The sequence below is a fragment of the Pseudophryne corroboree genome, chromosome 2 (assembly GCF_028390025.1).
Source record: "Pseudophryne corroboree isolate aPseCor3 chromosome 2, aPseCor3.hap2, whole genome shotgun sequence".
NCBI lineage: Eukaryota > Metazoa > Chordata > Amphibia > Anura > Myobatrachidae > Pseudophryne > Pseudophryne corroboree.
In genome coordinates, this window is record NC_086445.1 from 590,260,079 (window position 1) to 590,279,145 (window position 19,067).

The following is a 19,067-nucleotide window of genomic DNA, read 5'->3' on the forward strand; positions in this document are numbered from 1 at the left end:
CACAGCCGTGGTAAGTCTTGGAACAGGCAGGGCCCCTGCTGCAGCAGGTCTTGTCTGAGCGGCAGAGGCCATGGGTCCTCTGAGATCTTTTCTTGTAGCTCTGGGTACCAAGCTCTTCTTGGCCAATCCGGAACCACGAGTATAGTTCTTACTCCTCTCCTTCTTAGTATTCTCAATACCTTGGGTATGAGAGGCAAAGGAAGGAACACATACACCGACTGGTACACCCACGGTGTTACCAGAGCGTCCACAGCTATCGCCTGAGGGTCCCTTGACCTGGCGCAATATCTTTTTAGCTTTTTGTTGAGGCGGGACGCCATCATGTCCACCTGTGGCCTTTCCCAATGGTGTACAATCATTTTGAAGACTTCTGGATGAAGTCCCCACTCTCCCGGGTGGAGGTCGTGCCTGCTGAGAAAGTCTGCTTCCCAGTTGTCCACTCCGGGAATGAACACTGCTGACAGTGCTAACACATGATTTTCCGCCCATCGGAAAATCCTTGTGGCTTCTGCCATCACCATCCTGCTTCTTGGGCCGCCCTGCTGGTTTACATGGGCGACCGCCGTAATGTTGTCTGACTGGATCAGCACCGGCTGGTGTTGAAGCAGGGGTCTAGCCTGACTTAGGGCATTGTGAATGGCCCTTAGTCCCAGAATATTTATGTGTAGGGAAGTCTCCTGACTTGACCATAGTCCTTGGAAGTTTCTTCCCTGTGTGACTGCCCCCCAGCCTCGAAGGCTGGCATCTGTGGTCACCAGGACCCAGTCCTGTATGCCGAATCTGCGGCCCTCTAGAAGATGAGCACTCTGCAGCCACCACAACAGCGACACCCTGGCCCTTGGAGACAGGGTTATCAGCCGATGCATCTGAAGATGCGACCCGGACCACTTGTCCAACAGATCCCACTGGAAGATCCTTGCATGGAACCAACCGAATGGAATTTCTTCGTAAGAAGCTACCATCTTCCCCAGGACTCGCGTGCATTGATGCACCGACACCTGTATTTGTACTAGGAGGTCTCTGACTAGAGATGACAACTCCTTGGCCTTCTCCTCCGGGAGAAACCCTTTTTCCTGTTCTGTGTCCAGAACCATACCCAGGAACAGTAGACGCGTCGTAGGAACCAGCTGCGACTTTGGACTACTCAGAATCCAGCCGTGCTGTTGTAGCACTTCCCGAGATAGTGCTACTCCGACGAACAACTGCTCCCTGGACTTCGCCTTTATAAGGAGATCGTCCAAGTACGGGATAATTATAACTCCCTTTATTCGAAGGAGTATCATCATTTCGGCCATTACCTTGGTAAAATACCCTCGGTGCCGGGGACAGACCAACGGCAACGTCTGGAATTGGTAATGACAGTCCTGTACCACAATTTTGAGGTACTCCTGGCGAGGAGGGTAAATGGGGACATGCAGGTAAGCATCCTCGATGTCCAGTGATACCATGTAATCCCCTTCGTCCAGGCTTACAAAAACCGCCCTGAGCGATTCCATTTTGAACTTGAACCTTCGTATATAAGTGTTCAAGGATTTCAATTTTAGAATGGGTCTCACCGAACTGTCTGGTTTCGGTACCACAAACATTGTGGAATAGTAACCCCAGCCTTGTTGAAGGAGGGTTACCGTGATTATCACCTGCTGGAAGTACAGCTTGTGAATTGCCGCCAGTACTACCTCTCCTCGAGGGCAGCAGGCAAGGCTGATTTGAGGTAACGGCGAGGGGGAGTCGCCCCGAAACTCCAGCTTGTATCCCTGTGATACCACTTGCAGAACCCAGGGATCCACCTGTGAGCGAGCCCACTGGTCGCTGAAGTTCCCGAGACGCGCCCCCACCGCACCTGGCTCCACCTGTGGAGCCCCAGCGTCATGCGGTGGACTCAGAGGAAGCGGGGGAAGATTTTTGATCCTGGGAACTGACTGTCTGGTGCAGCTTTTTCCCTCTTCCCTTGTCTCTGTGCAGAAAGGAAGCGCCTTTAACCCGCTTGCTTTTCTGAAGCCGAAAGGACTGTACCTGAAAATACAGTGCTTTCTTAGGCTGTGAGGAAACCTGAGGTAAATTTTTTCCTTCCCAGCTGTTGCTGTGGATACGAGGTCCCAGAGACCATCCCCAAACAATTCCTCACCCTTATAAAGGCAGAATCTTCATGTGCCTCCCAAAGTCAGCATCGCCTGTTCACTGCCGGGTCCCTAAAACCCTCCTGGCAGAATGGACATTGCATTAATTCTGGATGCCAGCCGGCAAATATCCCTCTGTGCATCCCTCATATATAAGACGACATCTTTAATATGCTTTATGATTAGCATAGTATCCCTGTCCTGACAGGGTAATAGACCACGCTGCAGCAGCACTATCCATGCTGAGGCAATTGCAGGTCTCAGTATAGTACCTGAGTGTGTATATACAGACTTCAGGATAGCCTCCTGCTTTTTATCAGCAGGCTCCTTCAAAGTGGCCGTATTCTAAGACGGCAGTGCCAACTTTTTTGACAAACGTGTGAGCGCCTTATCCACCCTAGGGGATATCTCCCAACGTGACCTATCCTCTGGCGGGAAAGGGTACGCCATCAGTAACTTTTTAGAAATTACCAGTTTCTTATCGGGGGAACCCACGCTTCTTCACACACTTCATTCACTCATCTGATGGGGGAACAAAACACTGTCTGCTTTTTCTCCCCAAACATAAAACCCCCCTTTTTTTTTGTGGTACCTGGGTTAATGTCAGAAATGTGTAACACATTTTTCATTGCCGAGATCATGCAACGGATGTTCCTAGTGGATTGTGTATATGTCTCAACCTCGTCGACACTGGAGTCAGACTCCGTGTCGACATCTGTGTCTGCCATCTGAGGTAGCGGGCGTTTTTGAGCCCCTGATGGCCTTTGAGACGCCTGGGCAGGCGCGGGCTGAGAAGCCGGCTGTCCCACAGCTGTTACGTCATCCAGCCTTTTATGTAAGGAGTTGACACTGTCGGTTAATACCTTCCACCTATCCATCCACTCTGGTGTCGGCCCCACAGGGGGCGACATCACATTTATCGGCATCTGCTCCGCCTCCACATAAGCCTCCTCATAAACCATGTCGACACAGCCGTACCGACACAACGCACACACACAGGGAATGCTCTGACTGAGGACAGGACCCCACAAAGTCCTTTGGGGAGACAGAGAGTATGCCAGAACACACCAGAGCGCTATATAATGCAGGAATTCACACTACCCACAGTGATTTTTCCCTTATAGCTGCTATAATACACAGATTTGCGCCTAAATTTAGTGCCCCCCCTCTCTTTTTAACCCTTTGAGCTTGAAACTACAAGGGAGAGCCTGGGGAGCTGTCTTCCAGCTGCACTGTGAAGAGAAAATGGCGCCAGTGTGCTGAGGGAGATAGCCCCGCCCCTTTTTCGGCTGACTTTCTCCCGCTTTTTTATGGATCCTGGCAGGGGTATTTTTCACATATAGAGCCTCTGGGACTATATATTGTGATTATTTTGCCAGCCAAGGTGTTAATATTGCTGTTCAGGGCGCCCCCCCCAAGCGCCCTGCACCCATCAGTGATTGGAGTGTGAGGTGTGCATGAGGAGCAATGGCGCACAGCTGCAGTGCTGTGCGCTACCTTGTTGAAGACCGAAGTCTTCTGCCGCTGATTTTCAGGACCATCTTCATGCTTCTGGCTCTGTAAGGGGGACGGCGGCGCGGCTCCGGGACCGGACAATCGAGGTCGGGCCCTGTGTTCGATCCCTCTGGAGCTAATGGTGTCCAGTAGCCTAAGAAGCCCAAGCTAGCTGCAAGCAGGTAGGTTCGCTTCTTCTCCCCTTAGTCCCTCGTAGCAGTGAGTCTGTTGCCAGCAGATCTCACTGAAAATAAAAAAACTAAAATATACTTTTTCTAGGAGCTCAGGAGAGCCCCTAGTGTGCATCCAGCTCAGCCGGGCACAAGATTCTAACTGAGGTCTGGAGGAGGGTCATAGAGGGAGGAGCCAGTGCACACCAGGTAGTCCTAAAGCTTTCTTTAGTTGTGCCCAGTCTCCTGCGGAACCGCTATTCCCCACGGTCCTTACGGAGTTCCCAGCATCCACTAGGACAGGGGTGGCCAACCAGTCAGAGACTAAGAGCCAAAAACTCTTGTATGGTACGTCAAAGAGCCGACATCAAGGCAATGAAAATGCCAGAATCAACATAAATTACATTGAAAAAGACACTTCCACATAAAATAATTAAAAATTCCAGATCCACATAAAATATATTGAGAAAGCCATATTCACATAATACACTTTAGCTTCTCCATGTGTCACTCCAGCCAGCTCCCCCATGTGTCAATGTGTCACTCCAGCCAGCACCCTCCTGGGTCACTCCAGTCAGCTCCCCATTGTGCCTCTCCTGCCAGGATTCTCCTTTGTCACTCCAGCCAGCTCCCCATTGTGTCACTCTTGCCAACACCCTCGTGTGTCACTCCAGCCAGCACCCTCGTGTGTCACTCCAGCCAGCACCCTCGTGTGTCACTCCAGCCAGCACCCTCGTGTGTCACTCCAGCCAGCACCCTCATGTGTCACTCCAGTCAGCTCCCCATTGTGTCTCTCTTGCCAGGATTCTCCTTTGTCACTCCAGCCAGCTCCCCATTGTGTCACTCTTGCCAGCACCCTCCTGTGTCACTCCAGCCAGCTCCCCATTGTGTCACTCCAGCCAACACACTCCTGTGTCACTCCAGCCAGCATCCTCCTGTATCACTCCAGTCAGTTCCCCATTATGTCTCTCCTACCAGGATCCTTCTGTGTCACTCCAGCCAGCTCCTCCTTGTATCACTCCAGCCCACCCTCATATGTCACTACAGCCCAGTATCTGGCTCCCTCAGTTTTCAGTCGCTGTAGTGCTGCTGTGTGTCTGGTTGGAGTGCACCAGTTTCCAGGATCTGTTGTAGTCAGGTGACTGAGTGTCGGGAGCCACATTTGAATAAAGAAAGAGCCACATGCGGCTCAAGAGCCACATGTTGGCCACGGCTGCACTAGGACGTCAGAGAAAAGAGGATTTTGGTACTTACCGATAAATCCATTTCTCTGAATCCTCTAGGGGACACTGGAGCATTCCATTAGACATTAGGGGTGTGAAGCTTGCAACCGGAGGTGTGGCACAATCTAAAAATTAGCATTGACTGCCCAGCCGGCTCCTCCCCCTTGCCTCAGTTTGGAAAATTTGACTGAGAGAATAGGACATGATAGTAGAGCACCTGGCGAGGAACCGAACTGTACAACCTATCAAACAGCACCCAAGAACTCTTAACTGAAAAAACGAACGCTGTTTGTACAAACTTTGTAAAATCCACCTTAGGCACAGAGCCACAATGTGATGTGATCCTATGACCTTGTTCGTCAAAGACCAGGGATTAACTATGTGAGCCACAAGAGTCCTTTGAATAGGAAGCGTGAACCCAGCAGGCCGACAGCACCGAGGCGGGCGTCCAGTGTCCCCTAGAGGATTCAGAGAAATGGATTTATCGGTAAGTACCAAAATCCTCTTTTCTCTTTCATCCACTAGGGGACACTGGAGCATTCCATTAGACATTAGGGGACGTCACAAAGTTAACCCACAGGGAGGGAGTGCTGTCGGTTGTCTGCAAAACCCAACGTCCGAACATAGAGTCGCCGGACTCAAAGGTATCAAACTTGCAAAAGCACGCAAACGAGTGGGCTGAAGACCACGTCGCCGCTCCGCAGAGTTGAGCAGTGGAAGCACCTCTGGCCACCGCCCACGAGGCATCCACCAATCGGGTGGTAGGAGCACCCGTCTGAACCGGAACCTGTTTGCCACAGGAAATATAAGCTTTCCGAATTGCAAGTCGAATCCATCTGGACAAGGACTGCTTAGATGCTGGCCAAACCTTCTTAGGCCCATCATAAAGAAAAACAAATGGTCAGACTTTGTGAAGGACGACGTAACTTGTACGTATACCCGTAAAGCTCGGACAACATCCAAGGACACATCCCCATCTGCGAGACCCCGGAAGGATGGGACCACAATGGGCTGGTTTACGTGAAGCCCCGAAACAACCCTAGGTAGGGGTTCTGCTCCTGTACGGAGTTCTGCCCTATACTCCTGAAAAGTCCAAATGGGCCTCTTACCCCAAGGCCCGCAACATAAAAAAAACCCTGGCCGAAGCCAAGGCAAGCAAAAACGTGACCTACCAAGAAAGATATTTCAAGACTGGTTTTGCTAGCGGTTCAAAAGTAGGTGATGTCAAAAACCTCCAACACCAAATGTAAGTTCCATGGTGTAGTAGGAGAAAAAAAAGGGGCTGCTATCCGCAGAACCCCCTGCCAAAAAGTTTGACTTCTGCACGGATGCTAATCGCTGCTGAAATTGGACGGAGAGACCGAAATTATAACTGCAGAGCCCAGCCTCAGTCCTAAATCGAGACCGGTCTGAAGGAAGAGTAGAAGTCTGGATAAGTGGAAGTGCTTCGAATTCCACCCACGTTCTTGACACCAAACCATGTACCTCTTCCAAATCCTGTACTAGTATATGGCTGTGACCGGCTACCCAGCGGCAATCGCCGTAGGAATGGACGGTCGTGGTATACTTATGTTCTTTAAAATTCGGTTTTCAATAGCCTTGTCGGGAACCGCAGCCTGTTCCTAGGAGTTGGAACGGTCCCTGAGGTAGCAGGTCCCCTCTCCGAGGAGACCTTTAAGGATGTTCCGTTAGTAACCCACGCAGGTCCGAGTACTAACTCCTGCGGGACCAATCCGGTGCGATTAGAATCACCGACACTCGCTGTCGAGTACTCACTCGCTGTCGTGTCAACCCAATTGTTTTTTTTTTTTTTTTGGTACTCAGAGCCCTGGGCATGAGTTGGAAACCAAGAAAATGTTAATGCGTCCACTCCTACAGCTGCTGGATCACTTGTCCTGGACATATCTGGGCAGCTGATGGTACTGTTGATACGCCCTTGGGTCGACCTGAGGTAGGCCCCATCTCACCACCAAATCGAAATTCCGTGGATTGAGGTACTACTCCCCTGGATGCACGACCTGGCGACCGAAATAATTTGCATCCCCGTTCTCCATACCTGGAATGAACCCTGCCGAGAGGACGACGTTTCGCCTTTCTGCCCACAACAAAATCTTTTGTGGCTTCCTTGAACGCCATCCCGCTTCTCCAGGGCTGATGACGTCTGCCGTCGTCGTGACATTGTCCGACTGCATCTTTATGTGTTGACCCCTGACTGGGCATTAGGCTATGAAAAAGGGCCCTGTAAACTGCTCTGTTGCAGGATCCCTTCAATCCTAAATGACGAATCTCTAGCTTGCTGCGAGATTCCTGTGCAACGCCCACCAAATTAATGGGGTGCGTATGCGTGGCGGAAGTCGGATTCTTTGTGTAGAAGCCAGTGTGACCCTGCTCCCTGAGCAATAAGGTTCATCCGTAATGGTCGGGAATGAAATCTGCCTTACTGGGGATCTTGGAAAGATGCCACCAACTTCCCAAGAAATTCCACACAGAGGTGTAGAGAAACCTTTTGTGACCTTAGTACCTAAGCCACTAATCTCTGTAGGTCCAGGACCTAGTTCCTTGATAGGAATACTTTCAATAGTACAGTGTCCAAGAGGAAACCGAGGAACTGAATCCGTTGAATTGGCATAAGGTTGGATCTCTGGAAATTCACAATCCCCCCATGTGGAGTGAGAAATGGATGAGACGTTTGAACATCTTTGACCAACTGGTTCCGAGAGGATGCCTTGATGAACAGGTTGCCTAGATAAGGACTACTAATCGTGACTCTCAACAGTCATGATTCTGCAATCATGCATGCCATGATCTTCGTAAAGAACCTTGATAGACCAAACGGCAAGTCCCTGAACTGGTAGCGATCCATCCGCAGTGCGAACCTCAAGTAAGCCTGTTGAAGTGCCTAGATTGGAATAAGCACATCTGCATGTGCAATAACCAACTGGATTGATTCCAGCTGGAATTAGAAGACACAGAGATCGGTTGAAACCGGTTAAATAGAGTCTCGGCCTGCCTGTCCGGACCACTTTTTGCACGACAAAAGGATTGGAATAAAAAAACCTTTCCTCTCTGAGGGGCGGCCACCGGAACAAGGACCTCCGAACGTAGCTAAGTTCCAATTGGTGGCAGTAGCGTTTATAATCTTTAGCAGCAGGTCCATCCTCTATCTCTGTCCCCAGGTACCCTTGCACCGAAACCTCTTCCTGGGGCGTGTAAGGACTGAGAGCCAAAGGAATTACCAGCTGGTCCTCAAGTACCTCTCCTAAACTGTGGAGTGGCTATGTATAAGGTGTAGGCAGACCAGTGGACGCTGTAGCTTGCGAAATCCTCCTGGCTAACCCTGGACAGAAAAACCTCACCTCCTCAAAGGGGATGGATCTACCGCCCCTTGGTGTCAGAGTCTCTAGCCGATATGGCTGATGTAGAGATGCGTAATGTCTATAGGCTTGACACAAGTATTAGGCTGAATTTCAATTGCGTCCCGCCAGTTGAGTAATTTCTTTCTAGACCATGCTCCCATGGCCTTGTTAACCCCAAGCGCAGATGACCGTAGGTCTCTGTGCTGCATCTGCTACAAAAATTGACTTTAAAAGGTGGGTGACCTTTCTACTTCGTTTCCTTAGGTAACGGTAAGATTGTTTTCCTTGACAACCTTCCTGGGAACCCTCCACTACCGGTGGAATCTCCCACTTATTCATTATACCAGTGGTTCCCAAACTTTTTTGAATCATGGCGCCCTAGAGTATCAGATTTTTTTTCACGGCACCCCTAAGCCAATAGTTTCATATTGAAAAATTTAGAAACAAATATTAAATTAGGTAAATTGTCTTTATAGGTCATCCTTATGTGGTGAGGGACAAGATTTGCTTCTGATTGTCAATATATTTTATGATTGTCAGCCATAAACACTGGTTTTGCTTTTTACATTGACCATGCAGAATTTGAATTGGTTCTGGACCACCAACCCGAGGCACCCCTGCAAGTGTCCCGAGGCACCCCAGGGTGCCACGGCACACAGTTTGGGAACCACTGCATTATACCCTTAGGTAGGGGATCAGTTACTAAAAACCTTTCTGGAAATTGAACACGGTTGTCAGGTTGGTTCCAGGACTCCTCCATTAAAGACTGGAGGAATTTAGGAATGGGAGATGCTGCGGAACGCGCTCTTGGGATCCGAACCCTCCGCAGCTACTGGCTCTTTAAGGTTTTAGGATCTCAGCTTGTTGTGATGAAATAATCAAGACCTGAGATTGCCGCGTCCTTTGTGGACAATCGTCGTCTAGTGTAAACAACTTCCGTTACAACAGGAATAGGTCTTTTAACCGCCCTGCACACTGTTACCTTCCTGTGCTGGAGACGTTAACCTGATGAGAAATCTTTTAATTGTCTTGGAGAATCCCGCAGCACTAAATTGTTGCGTGCGGGATTCAGGCATCTCATTGGAGATTCTATGTACAAGTTGATAGAGATCTAGCACTGCTCCCAGGTGGAACCTCCCTCCCAAGCAGGAGTTGGCCAACCCGCGTGCTTCGGTACAGTCCGTACAAACAAAACAGGTCTCTGCCCTCTTGGAGGTCTGCTTTAGACCTGTCATTGAAACTCCCTACCAGGGTATTTCGCTGCGCTTTCACCCTTTAAACTAGGAAGAGAAAGGCCGTTCGAAACGACGGAAGCAAAGCTATTGGATCGGGCTGGAAACACTGTTCTCCTTTTTTATATAGAAACCAGAACAGGTCAAAATTATATTTATAAAAATTAAATAAAAAATAAAGAAATTAAGAAATAAACAAAATGAAACACCAGCCGACATACAACCCCCAAACCTCAACTGTCAATCAGCTACGATGGGAGAGTTGGGATCCGATTGCTTCCTTGTATTTTCGTCAGGATCTTTAGAAGAGAAGTCCCTTGAAAATATAAATGGTATGGTAAATTTATTTTGTTCAGGAGATCTCACATTACTGAATATATGTTATCACCAGCAGAGGGAGCTATTGCTACACCTGAAACATCTTTCTCTTATGATTGCTATACAAGGGGGGGAGGGCTACCCTTCCCCGTAAATGGCGCCAGGAAGAAATAATTAAAATGGTCACATCATGAGCTAAATATACAATAACTATTTTTAAAACCAATATGGGGATGCGCGCTTATGTCTGCTAAGCGCTTGCCCCTTATGTTACTGTGACAATTAACTTCAGACTGGTCGGGAGCTCTATTTCCTGAGCTACAGCCCCTTCTTCCACACACGGCTGAAGGCTCTCCTCAGCCGCGCAGGACACCGCAGCCTCTATGGTGTGCCGCGCACGCGCTACGATGCCGCTAAGACCCGTAGCTGCGCCACTTCAGGACTTACCCGCGGCTCTCTGAAAAGGCGATGCACGCTACGGGACTGCTCATCCAGTCCCGTAGCGCTGCCACTGTCTCCCCCGGTAACGCACGCCACGGGACCTGTCACTAAGTCCCGTAGCTGCGCCCCTGCTAGTCTCCCCAACTGTCTCACTCAGACCCGCAGCGGCGCTTCATTCATCCCAGACGACACCCGCTACGGGACTTCTCTTGCCCCTCCCGTAGCGGCGCCGCTCCTGAGTGTGAAAGTAATGTATGCTGAGGCACAGCCGCACCAGGATCGCATGGGGAGCTAGAGGGGAGGTGGGGGCGCAGGGGGGGGAATTAAAGATGCTACACTAACCTCCTGTGGGGCCTTCTTCTATATTAAAAACCCTCTATACTCACAGTTGCTGGTAAGGAGATGCAGACTCCTTCAGCAGGAATCCTTGTCTCCACTCCTGGACTTTGTCCCCCTTTTATTAGGGGGACGCAGCCTTTTCATCTGGTAAAGCCTGCACCCCCTTTTCATTTAGGTGGGATCAGGCATTTACCATTCTGTTATCTTAAACCTGCACCCTCCTTTTGGTTAGGAGGGATTGGGCTAGTAAAAGAAAGGAAAAATAAATAAATAAAAGAATAATTCTCCATGGGAACAAGAGCTCCCTTCAGTGCCTGTTACCTCCTTGGCACAATTTTCCAAACTGAGGCAAGAGGGATGTGAAGGGGGCGGAGCCGGCTGTGCAGACAATGCTAATTTTTAGATTGTGCCACACCTCCGGTTGCAAGCTTCACACCCCTAATGTCTAATGGAATGCTCCAGTGTCCCCTAGTGGATGAAAGAGAAATCATGGCGATGGGACCTAAGTCTAAGCACAGAATGTATTTATGTTTCATATACACCATATACACACAGCCGGAAAGGTAATTTTAGCCAATATTTTTAATAACTTTGTGCATTAAACAAAGTCTGTGTACATTCACACAATTCATGTATGTTTCATATACACCTTATACACACAGCCTGAAGGTCATTTAATACAATATTTGTAATAACTTTGTGTATTAAACAAAGTTTGTGTACATTGAGCCATCAGAAAACAAAGGTTTCACTATCTCAGTCTCACTCAAAAAATTCTGTATTTCGGAATATTTGGATATGGGATACTCAACCTGTAATATATAAATTATAAACTGGATTTTACAGTACCTGAAAACCTAGCAAGCCAACGGTTGAGATATTGTGACTCGAGTCTACCATCAATATCTCTTGTACTACCCCCCACGTCCTGCACATTAGAAATAGGGTTCAATTTAAAAGTGGTTAAGAACCATAACGGAACATGCCTAAATTACAATACTGTCTGGTATTAGAAGGGAGTCGACAATGGCTACATGGATACAGACCCCATTTTACAAGATTCACTTCCAATTGAAATAGACAAACATTCAAATAGTGCTGAACACCTACCAACTGTGTAAACTGAAAATACAGTACCAAAAACACCAACCTCAAAAAATTTCTGAATGACGTAGTTTCCAAATACATCCACCATCAACTGATACGCAGCCTGCAGGATCTCGTTAAATACTAACTGCCTCTCTGCTGGAGTTGCACGCTCAAGCTTCAGTTGGATGAACCTGTAAAACCATTGCACAACAAAGATTATCACAAATTAAAGTTTTACCTTAGATAGCTATCATACACCCAGAAAGTAGCAATACTCATTTATAGCCTTTCTGTGGTACAATTTATATCTCATATAACATACAAGTAAAAATCTGACTTCTTGTAGCTGTTTTGTGTTCATTTCTTCCATTTCGTCTATAATAGTTTGATTTTATTAGTATTGCTGTGCCAAATTTGTTTCATTTACATAAAGTTAGACAGAAAACAAGACTTGCTTTAAGTTCTCTATGATCAAGACATTTTTTATTTCTTTAAAAAGAAGAGCACTGTACCTGGATCCATGCTGGTCCTGGGAAAACTCCATAATATGACCAGCTATTTCTCTAAGCTGAAGGTTGGGATAGCGGTTGTTCCGAAAGTCCTCTAACAGTCTGCTTCTTCCTGATGGCATCACATCAGACATGCCATACCGGAGGCGGGAAGAGGGAAATAGTGTGCTGCTTGGGCTAAACAAGCTTGACGCACTACTTGCACTGCGGTACTTAGCCTCTGCCCCTGGGGCAGCAGATATATAACGTCCGCTGCCATTTGTCAGGCCGCCTGGTATAAAACAAAAAAATAGGATTTTAAATACCTACCGGTAAATCCTTTTCTTGTAGTCCATAAGGGATATTGGGTACAGATTAGTACGATGGGGTATAGACGTATCCAAAGGAGCCAGTGCACTTTACATTTCTTCAACTGGGTGTGCTGGCTCCTCCCCTCTATGCCTCCTCCTACAGGTCAGTTATAGGTAAAACAGTGCCCGAAGGAGAAGGACATACTTGAGAGAAGGAACCTAACAGTAAGTGTGGTGAGATTTAAACACTAGCACACCAAAACACAACCGGGCCAGCAACAGCTGAACAGGTAACATAACAGAGAACCTGCAGAAAGTAACCACACAGAGGCGGGCGCCCAATATCCCTTATGGACTTACGAGAAAAGGATTTACCGGTAGGTATTTAAAATCCTATTTTCTCTAGCATCCATAAGGGATATTGGGGACAGATTAGTACAATGGGGATGTCCCAAAGCTTCCAGAACAGGTGGAGACTGCTGCAGCATTGCCTGCCCAAACTGGGTATCCTCTTTGGCCAGGGTATCAAATTTGTAGAATTTCACAAAAAAGTGTTCTTCCCCCGACCAGGTAGCTGCTCGGCATAGTTGCAAAGCGGAGACTACACGAGCAGCCGCCCAGGAAGAGCCCACTGATCTAGTAGAGTGGGCTTTTACAGACTTAGGAACCGGTAAGGCTACCATCACACAGGCCTGTTGGATAGTAAAGCTTATCCAACGAGCAATGGACTGCTTCGAAGCAGGACAACCCTTTTTCTGCGCATCATAGAGCACGAAAAAGGAATCCATCTTCCTGACCTGAGCTGTGCATTTGGCACAGATCTTCAAAGCACGCACCACATCCAAAGACTCCGGAGGAGCCGAAGAGTCAGAACAAGATGAAACCACAATAGGTTGATTCAGATGGAACGCGGAGACAACCTTCGGCAGGAACTGCTGTTTAGTCCAGAGCTCTGCTCTGTCCTCGTAAAAGACCAAGTGTGGACTTTTACACGATAAGGCCCTCAATTCTGAAAAGCGTCTAGCAGAAGCCAGGGCCAATAACATCACTGTCTTCCATGTGAGGTACTTGTCCTCTACTGTCATCAGGGGCTCAAACCAGGAGGACTGTAGAAATCGCAACACTTCATCCAAAGCCCATGGTGCCGTAGGCAGCACAAAGGGAGTTTTATGTGGAGTACCCGTTGTAGAAGGTCTGAACTTCTGGCAACACAGCCAATTTCTTCTGAAAAAAAATTAAAAGCTGAAATCTGGACCTTAACAGAACCCAGACGTAAGCCTTTATCCACACCAGCCTGCAGGAAACGTCCCAAGTGAAACTCCGCAGGTGGATACGTGCGTTCCTCGCACCAAGCGACTTATCTCCTCCAGATATGATGATGTTTTGAGGTCACAGGTTTACTGACTTGCACCATAGTGGCAATGACCTTTTTGGAAGCCCTTTGTGAGCTAGGATATTCTGCTCAACCTCCATGCCGTCAAAGTCCAGGTAGACGAACGGACCTTGCGGAAGAAGGTCCTTTCTTAGCGGCAGAGGCCAAGTGTCTTCTATGGACATGTCCAGAAGAGTTGCGTACCAAGCCCTTCGGGGCCAATCGGGCGCAATCAGGATTGCTTGGACTCTGATGTCTGATCCATTGGAGCACCATTCGGATCAACGGGATCGGAGGAAACAGGTAGACTGGCCGGTAAGGCCAAGGCGACATCAGGGCATCCACTGCACTCGCCTGAGGGTCCCTGGTTCGTGAGCAGTAGCAGCGAAGCTTCTTGTTGAGGCGAGACACCATGACGATCTGCGGATATCCCCACCTGTCGACAATCTGATGAAACACCTGAGGATGTAATCCCCACTCCCCCGGGTGGAGGTCGTGGCGACTCAGGAAGTCCGCTTCCCAGTCGTCCACTCCCGGAATAAATATTGCGGACAGTGCTCTTGCATTTATTTCCGCCCAGAGAAGTATTTTTGATACTTCTCGCATGCAGGCCTTGCTTTTTGTCCCCCCTTGTCGATTGATGCATGTCACTGCCGTGGCATTGTCCGACTAAACCTGGATCGCCTGATCCCTGAACAGAGGGGAGGCCTGAATCAGAGCATTGTATATAACCCAAAGTTCCAGAATGTTGATCAGGAGTAGGGCCTCTTGGGTAGACCACCTGTCCTGGAACTGCGCCCCCTGGGTGACAGCTCCCATCCTCGTAGACTCGCATCCGTCGTGAGGAGGGTCTAATCCTGAATCCCGAAACGTAGACCTCAGCAGGTTGGAAGACTGCAACCACCACAGGAGTGAAATTCTGGCCTGGGGTGACAGCTGAATCATTCGGTGCATCTGGAGATGTGAACCGGACCACTTGTTCAGGATGTCCAATTGGAAAGGTCTGGCATGGAACCTGCCGAACTGTATCGCCTCGTACGAGGCCACCATTTTCTCCAACAACTTTATACAAAGATGGATGGAAACTCGAGCAGGACGAAGAACCATGCGAACCATCTCTTGAAGTGTTCTCACCTTGTCCTCTGGGACAAACACTCTTTGAGCTACAGTATCCAGTATCATACCCAGAAACAGGAGCCTTTGAGACTGTTACAGTTGAGACTTCTGTAGATTGAGAATCCACCCGTGGTGAGACAGAAGTTGCATAGTGCAGATCTACATGAAGCAACAGAAGGTCCTTGGAACTTGCTTTTATCAGGAGATCGTCCAGGCAAGGGACAATGTTTACCCCCTGGACTCTGAGCTGGAACATCTTTCTGCCATCACCTTCGTGAACACCCTCGGAGCTGTAGACAGGAGGAAGGGCAACGCCTGAAACTTGTAGTGATCATTTAGTAGGGTGAACCATAGATCGGCCTGATGAGGAGGCCAAATCTGGATATGTAGGTAGGCGTCCTTCATATCCAGGGACAAAAGGAATTCTAGTTGTTCCAGGCCCGCGATCACCGCTCTCAAAGATTCCATCTCGAATTTGAACACCTTCAGGTAAGTGTTCAGGGACTTCAGATTCAAAATCGGTCTCACAGACCAGTCTGGTTTCGGCAGTACAAATAGGCTTGAGTAATAACCTTGTCCTTGCTGTAGGCAGGGGTACTGGAACAATGACCTGGGACCGGACCAACTTGTCGATAGCCAGCAGTAGCGTAACACACATATTTTCCAAAGCTGGCAAGCCGGATTTGAAAAATCGTTGGGGAGAAGCACCGTCGAACTCCAGCTTGTAACCCTGAGAGATCAGGTCCCTTACCAAGGCATCTTGGCAGGAACCGTCCCAGATGTGGCTGTAGTGACGTAACCGAGCTCCCCTCAAGGTGGGTGGGCACCATCATGCCAAAGTTTTTGTGGAAGCTGAACTGGTGTTCTGTTCCGGAGAGCCGGCAACAGCTGGTTTCTTAAGCTTACCTCTGCAGCCTCTAGCTGCATTGGAGGCACCCAGGGCCCTAGATCAAAATCTGGAGGACCGAAAGGACTGAGTAGACTGTGCCATGTAGGTACCTGAAGGGAGAAACATGGATTTTCCAGCAGTAGCTTTGGAGATCCATGTGTCCAATTCAACTCCGAAGAGCCATTCACCTGTGAAGGGAAGAGATTCCACATTACGTTTGGAGTCAGCATCTGCAATCCACTGACACAACCATATGGCTCTGCATGCAGACACAGCCATAGCAGTGGTTCTAGCATGTATATTGCCAATCTCTTTAAGGGAGTCACAGAGGACTCATGCCGTGTCATGAATGTGTTTTAGCAAAGTTACACTAGTAACTAAGGTTATATCCCCCAAAAGACCCTCTTGAATCTGAGTAACCCATGTATGAATGGCATGCGTCATCCAGCAACCAGCAATGACCGGTCTTTGAGCTACACCTGCAGCAGTGTAAATAGATTTTAGAGTGGTCTTTATTTTTCTATCCCCCGAATCCTTTACCGTAAAAGAGCCTGGAGCGGGGAGCACCGCCTTTTCAGAAAGGTGAGAGACAGACGTCCACTGCTGGAGAATCTTACAAGAATTTCCTGTTTTCAGGGGCAAATGGGGAAAGTATTTAAAAACCTTTTGGACACCTGATATTTTTAATCTGGATTTTTCCAGGCCAATTTAAATAAATCATCCAATTCTTTGGAATCAGGAAAGGTGACAGTCAGTTTGTCTTGTGGGAGGAAAAATGACTGCTGATTAGTAGCAACCTCCAGGGGGAGCTTTAACACATCCCGTATAGCCAATGAGGGATTCAATACCCTGCGTAGGGGTGGAATCCCCACTAACGGGGTCCCAATCATCCCCATCCAACTGGAAATCATCATCAGAATCTGTTAGGCTTGCAGGTAAAGCACGTTTTTGTGCACCTGTAGTGGACCATGGGGGATGGGAAGCATCAGCCTTACCAGTTAGGCTAGCCACTGCTTGTTGCAGTTCTTGTGTTTTATTGGCAGTGAGCTGAGATTACATATCCAAAATCACAGTTTCTATAGCCCCCAGCCAGGAAGTCTCTGGACTCTCCCCCATGTTGTTGTCAGCTTTTTGTGATGACTGACTACACTGCTCACATGATATGGAGCCAGATGAAATAGGGGAGAATCTGGCATTACATACACTGCATGATTTTTGTTTCACCATAATGAAAAACAGCAATAATGCACATACAACACAGACTGAAGACAATACAAGCCTGTCCCATTGCATGAGAGGAGACACAGAAGAGAGGACCCAGCGCACCAAACGCTGCACAGCCCCAGTGAGGCTGTCCGCGTTTTACATATACAAGCCAACAGTGAGACTGTATTATGAAAATTCCCTCAGAGGATTGATAATTGTGCACAATATAGCGGGTCTCCCCATCTACACCATGTACCAGTGATCCAGCGTGTGACCGTTATGGAGGAGCTGTGTAAGGCAGCTTCTATTTATGCAGAGGAAGGCGCCAAAATGCAGCTGAACCCGCTCTGATGTAGCTCCGCCCCCCATAATGGCACTAGAGCTACTGTGTAATATTTATACTGGCCACGTCTCCCTATGTGTTTGTAGCCTCACATGAATGCTTGGTTCAAAGTAGTTAGCCAGTGTCACGCAGGGGCTAAAGCGGGTCGCCCCTGGAGGGACCCATACGCCTCACCCACGCTTATGCCGCACGGTGAACCAGGGGACCCCCCTAGCGGGTTCCCCGGCGTGTACTGACCACCTTCAGGCAGCTTTAGGGGTGTGCGGCATGCTGCAGCTATGACAGCAAGACGCCATGCCCCACTGAACATACAGCCCCTCATGACAGTGGTCCTGCAGCGGGGAAGCGGCTCTGCACCTCAAGAGGCCGGAGGCCGGTGACCGCCCCCCACCACCCTCCCACGGTGCAGGTATGCTGTTGCCCAAACAGAATCCCAAAAGAAATAAAAGTTTTTAAAAAAAATTACGAAAAACTCTGGAGCTTGCAGAGTGTGCATCCTCTCCTGAGGGCACTTTTTTCTAAACTGGGCTGTAGGAGGAAACAGAGGGGAGGAGCCAGCACACCCAGTTGAAGAAATGTAAAGCGCACTGGCTCCTTTGGAACCGTCTATACCCCATCGTACTAATATGTACCCAATATCCTTTATGGATGTTAGAGAAATAGTGAATTAACTTATTTTCTTCCAAATACTCCATAGCAGTCATTACAATAGCTAGCTTCCATGTTAGGTAGAGGTTAAGTGAATAAAAATGTCCTCTCAATGGTACATAGTGCAGCCCAACTTTCCAAGATGTCACTGAAATAAGTATCTAAATTTGAAAACAACATGGTTGGTAAACCTGGTGTTTCTGAAAGAATTGTCCATTTTTCCATCCATAAGGTATATAATGGGACTACCTCCTCAAGAGGAATTGTAATCTAGCAAACATAAGTTGTATCTACTTTCAATACCAGATTTAATTTCAGTATTACTTCATCGATAAATGGACACATTATATTGTCTTTTAGTATAAAGCTGGGTACACACTAGATGATATAGTGTCCACATCGTCTAGTGTGTACTGACTATTGCGAGCTTCCGCGGGTCATTCAGCTCTTTGTCTTATTGGACTGCCGTGCATTTCCTTGTAAATGATTACTGCTTGAAAAAAATAAAAAATAAAAATGGGCAGACTTGCACAAAACTCCTGCACCTCGGAACTCGGAGGCTAGTACATTTAGCCGATAAGGTCAGAACACTCCCTTCTGCCCAGGAGTATGCGCTTTACAGTAAAATATGCTTATGGACATAGCAGACTAGCATTCTCCAGGTAGCAAGACCATCACTGCTTGGAGCATTGGTTTAGTGCGATGCCAGGACCTGAGAATGCAAGTCCCTGTGCTACAGAGAACACCGCTGTCTATCCAAAATAAACATGTAGCAGGCTGACAGGGGCAAACTGCCAGACTGTTACAGAGTTGTAAAAGTTACAAATTAAAATAAAAGAAATATATCTCTGGAGCTCCAGAGGAAGCGACCGGCTCTCCCGGGCACATTTCTAAAACTGGCCTGAGGAGGGGTAT

At 48.3% G+C, this 19,067-nt stretch overlaps 1 protein-coding gene across 6 annotated transcripts in view; it reads right to left on the bottom strand.

Moving 5' to 3' along the window:
• PUM1 (pumilio RNA binding family member 1) overlaps positions 1-19,067 on the bottom strand; it is a 152,454-nt gene that overhangs the window by 46,146 nt on the left and 87,241 nt on the right. For all 6 annotated transcript variants that reach the window (XM_063954584.1, XM_063954583.1, XM_063954582.1 and 3 more), the window contains exons 15-16: positions 12,292-12,559; positions 11,841-11,970 (exon numbers count right to left, since the gene is read on the bottom strand). In XM_063954584.1, the coding sequence (XP_063810654.1) occupies positions 11,841-11,970; positions 12,292-12,559 (398 nt within the window). The remainder of the gene's footprint in view (positions 1-11,840; positions 11,971-12,291; positions 12,560-19,067) is intronic.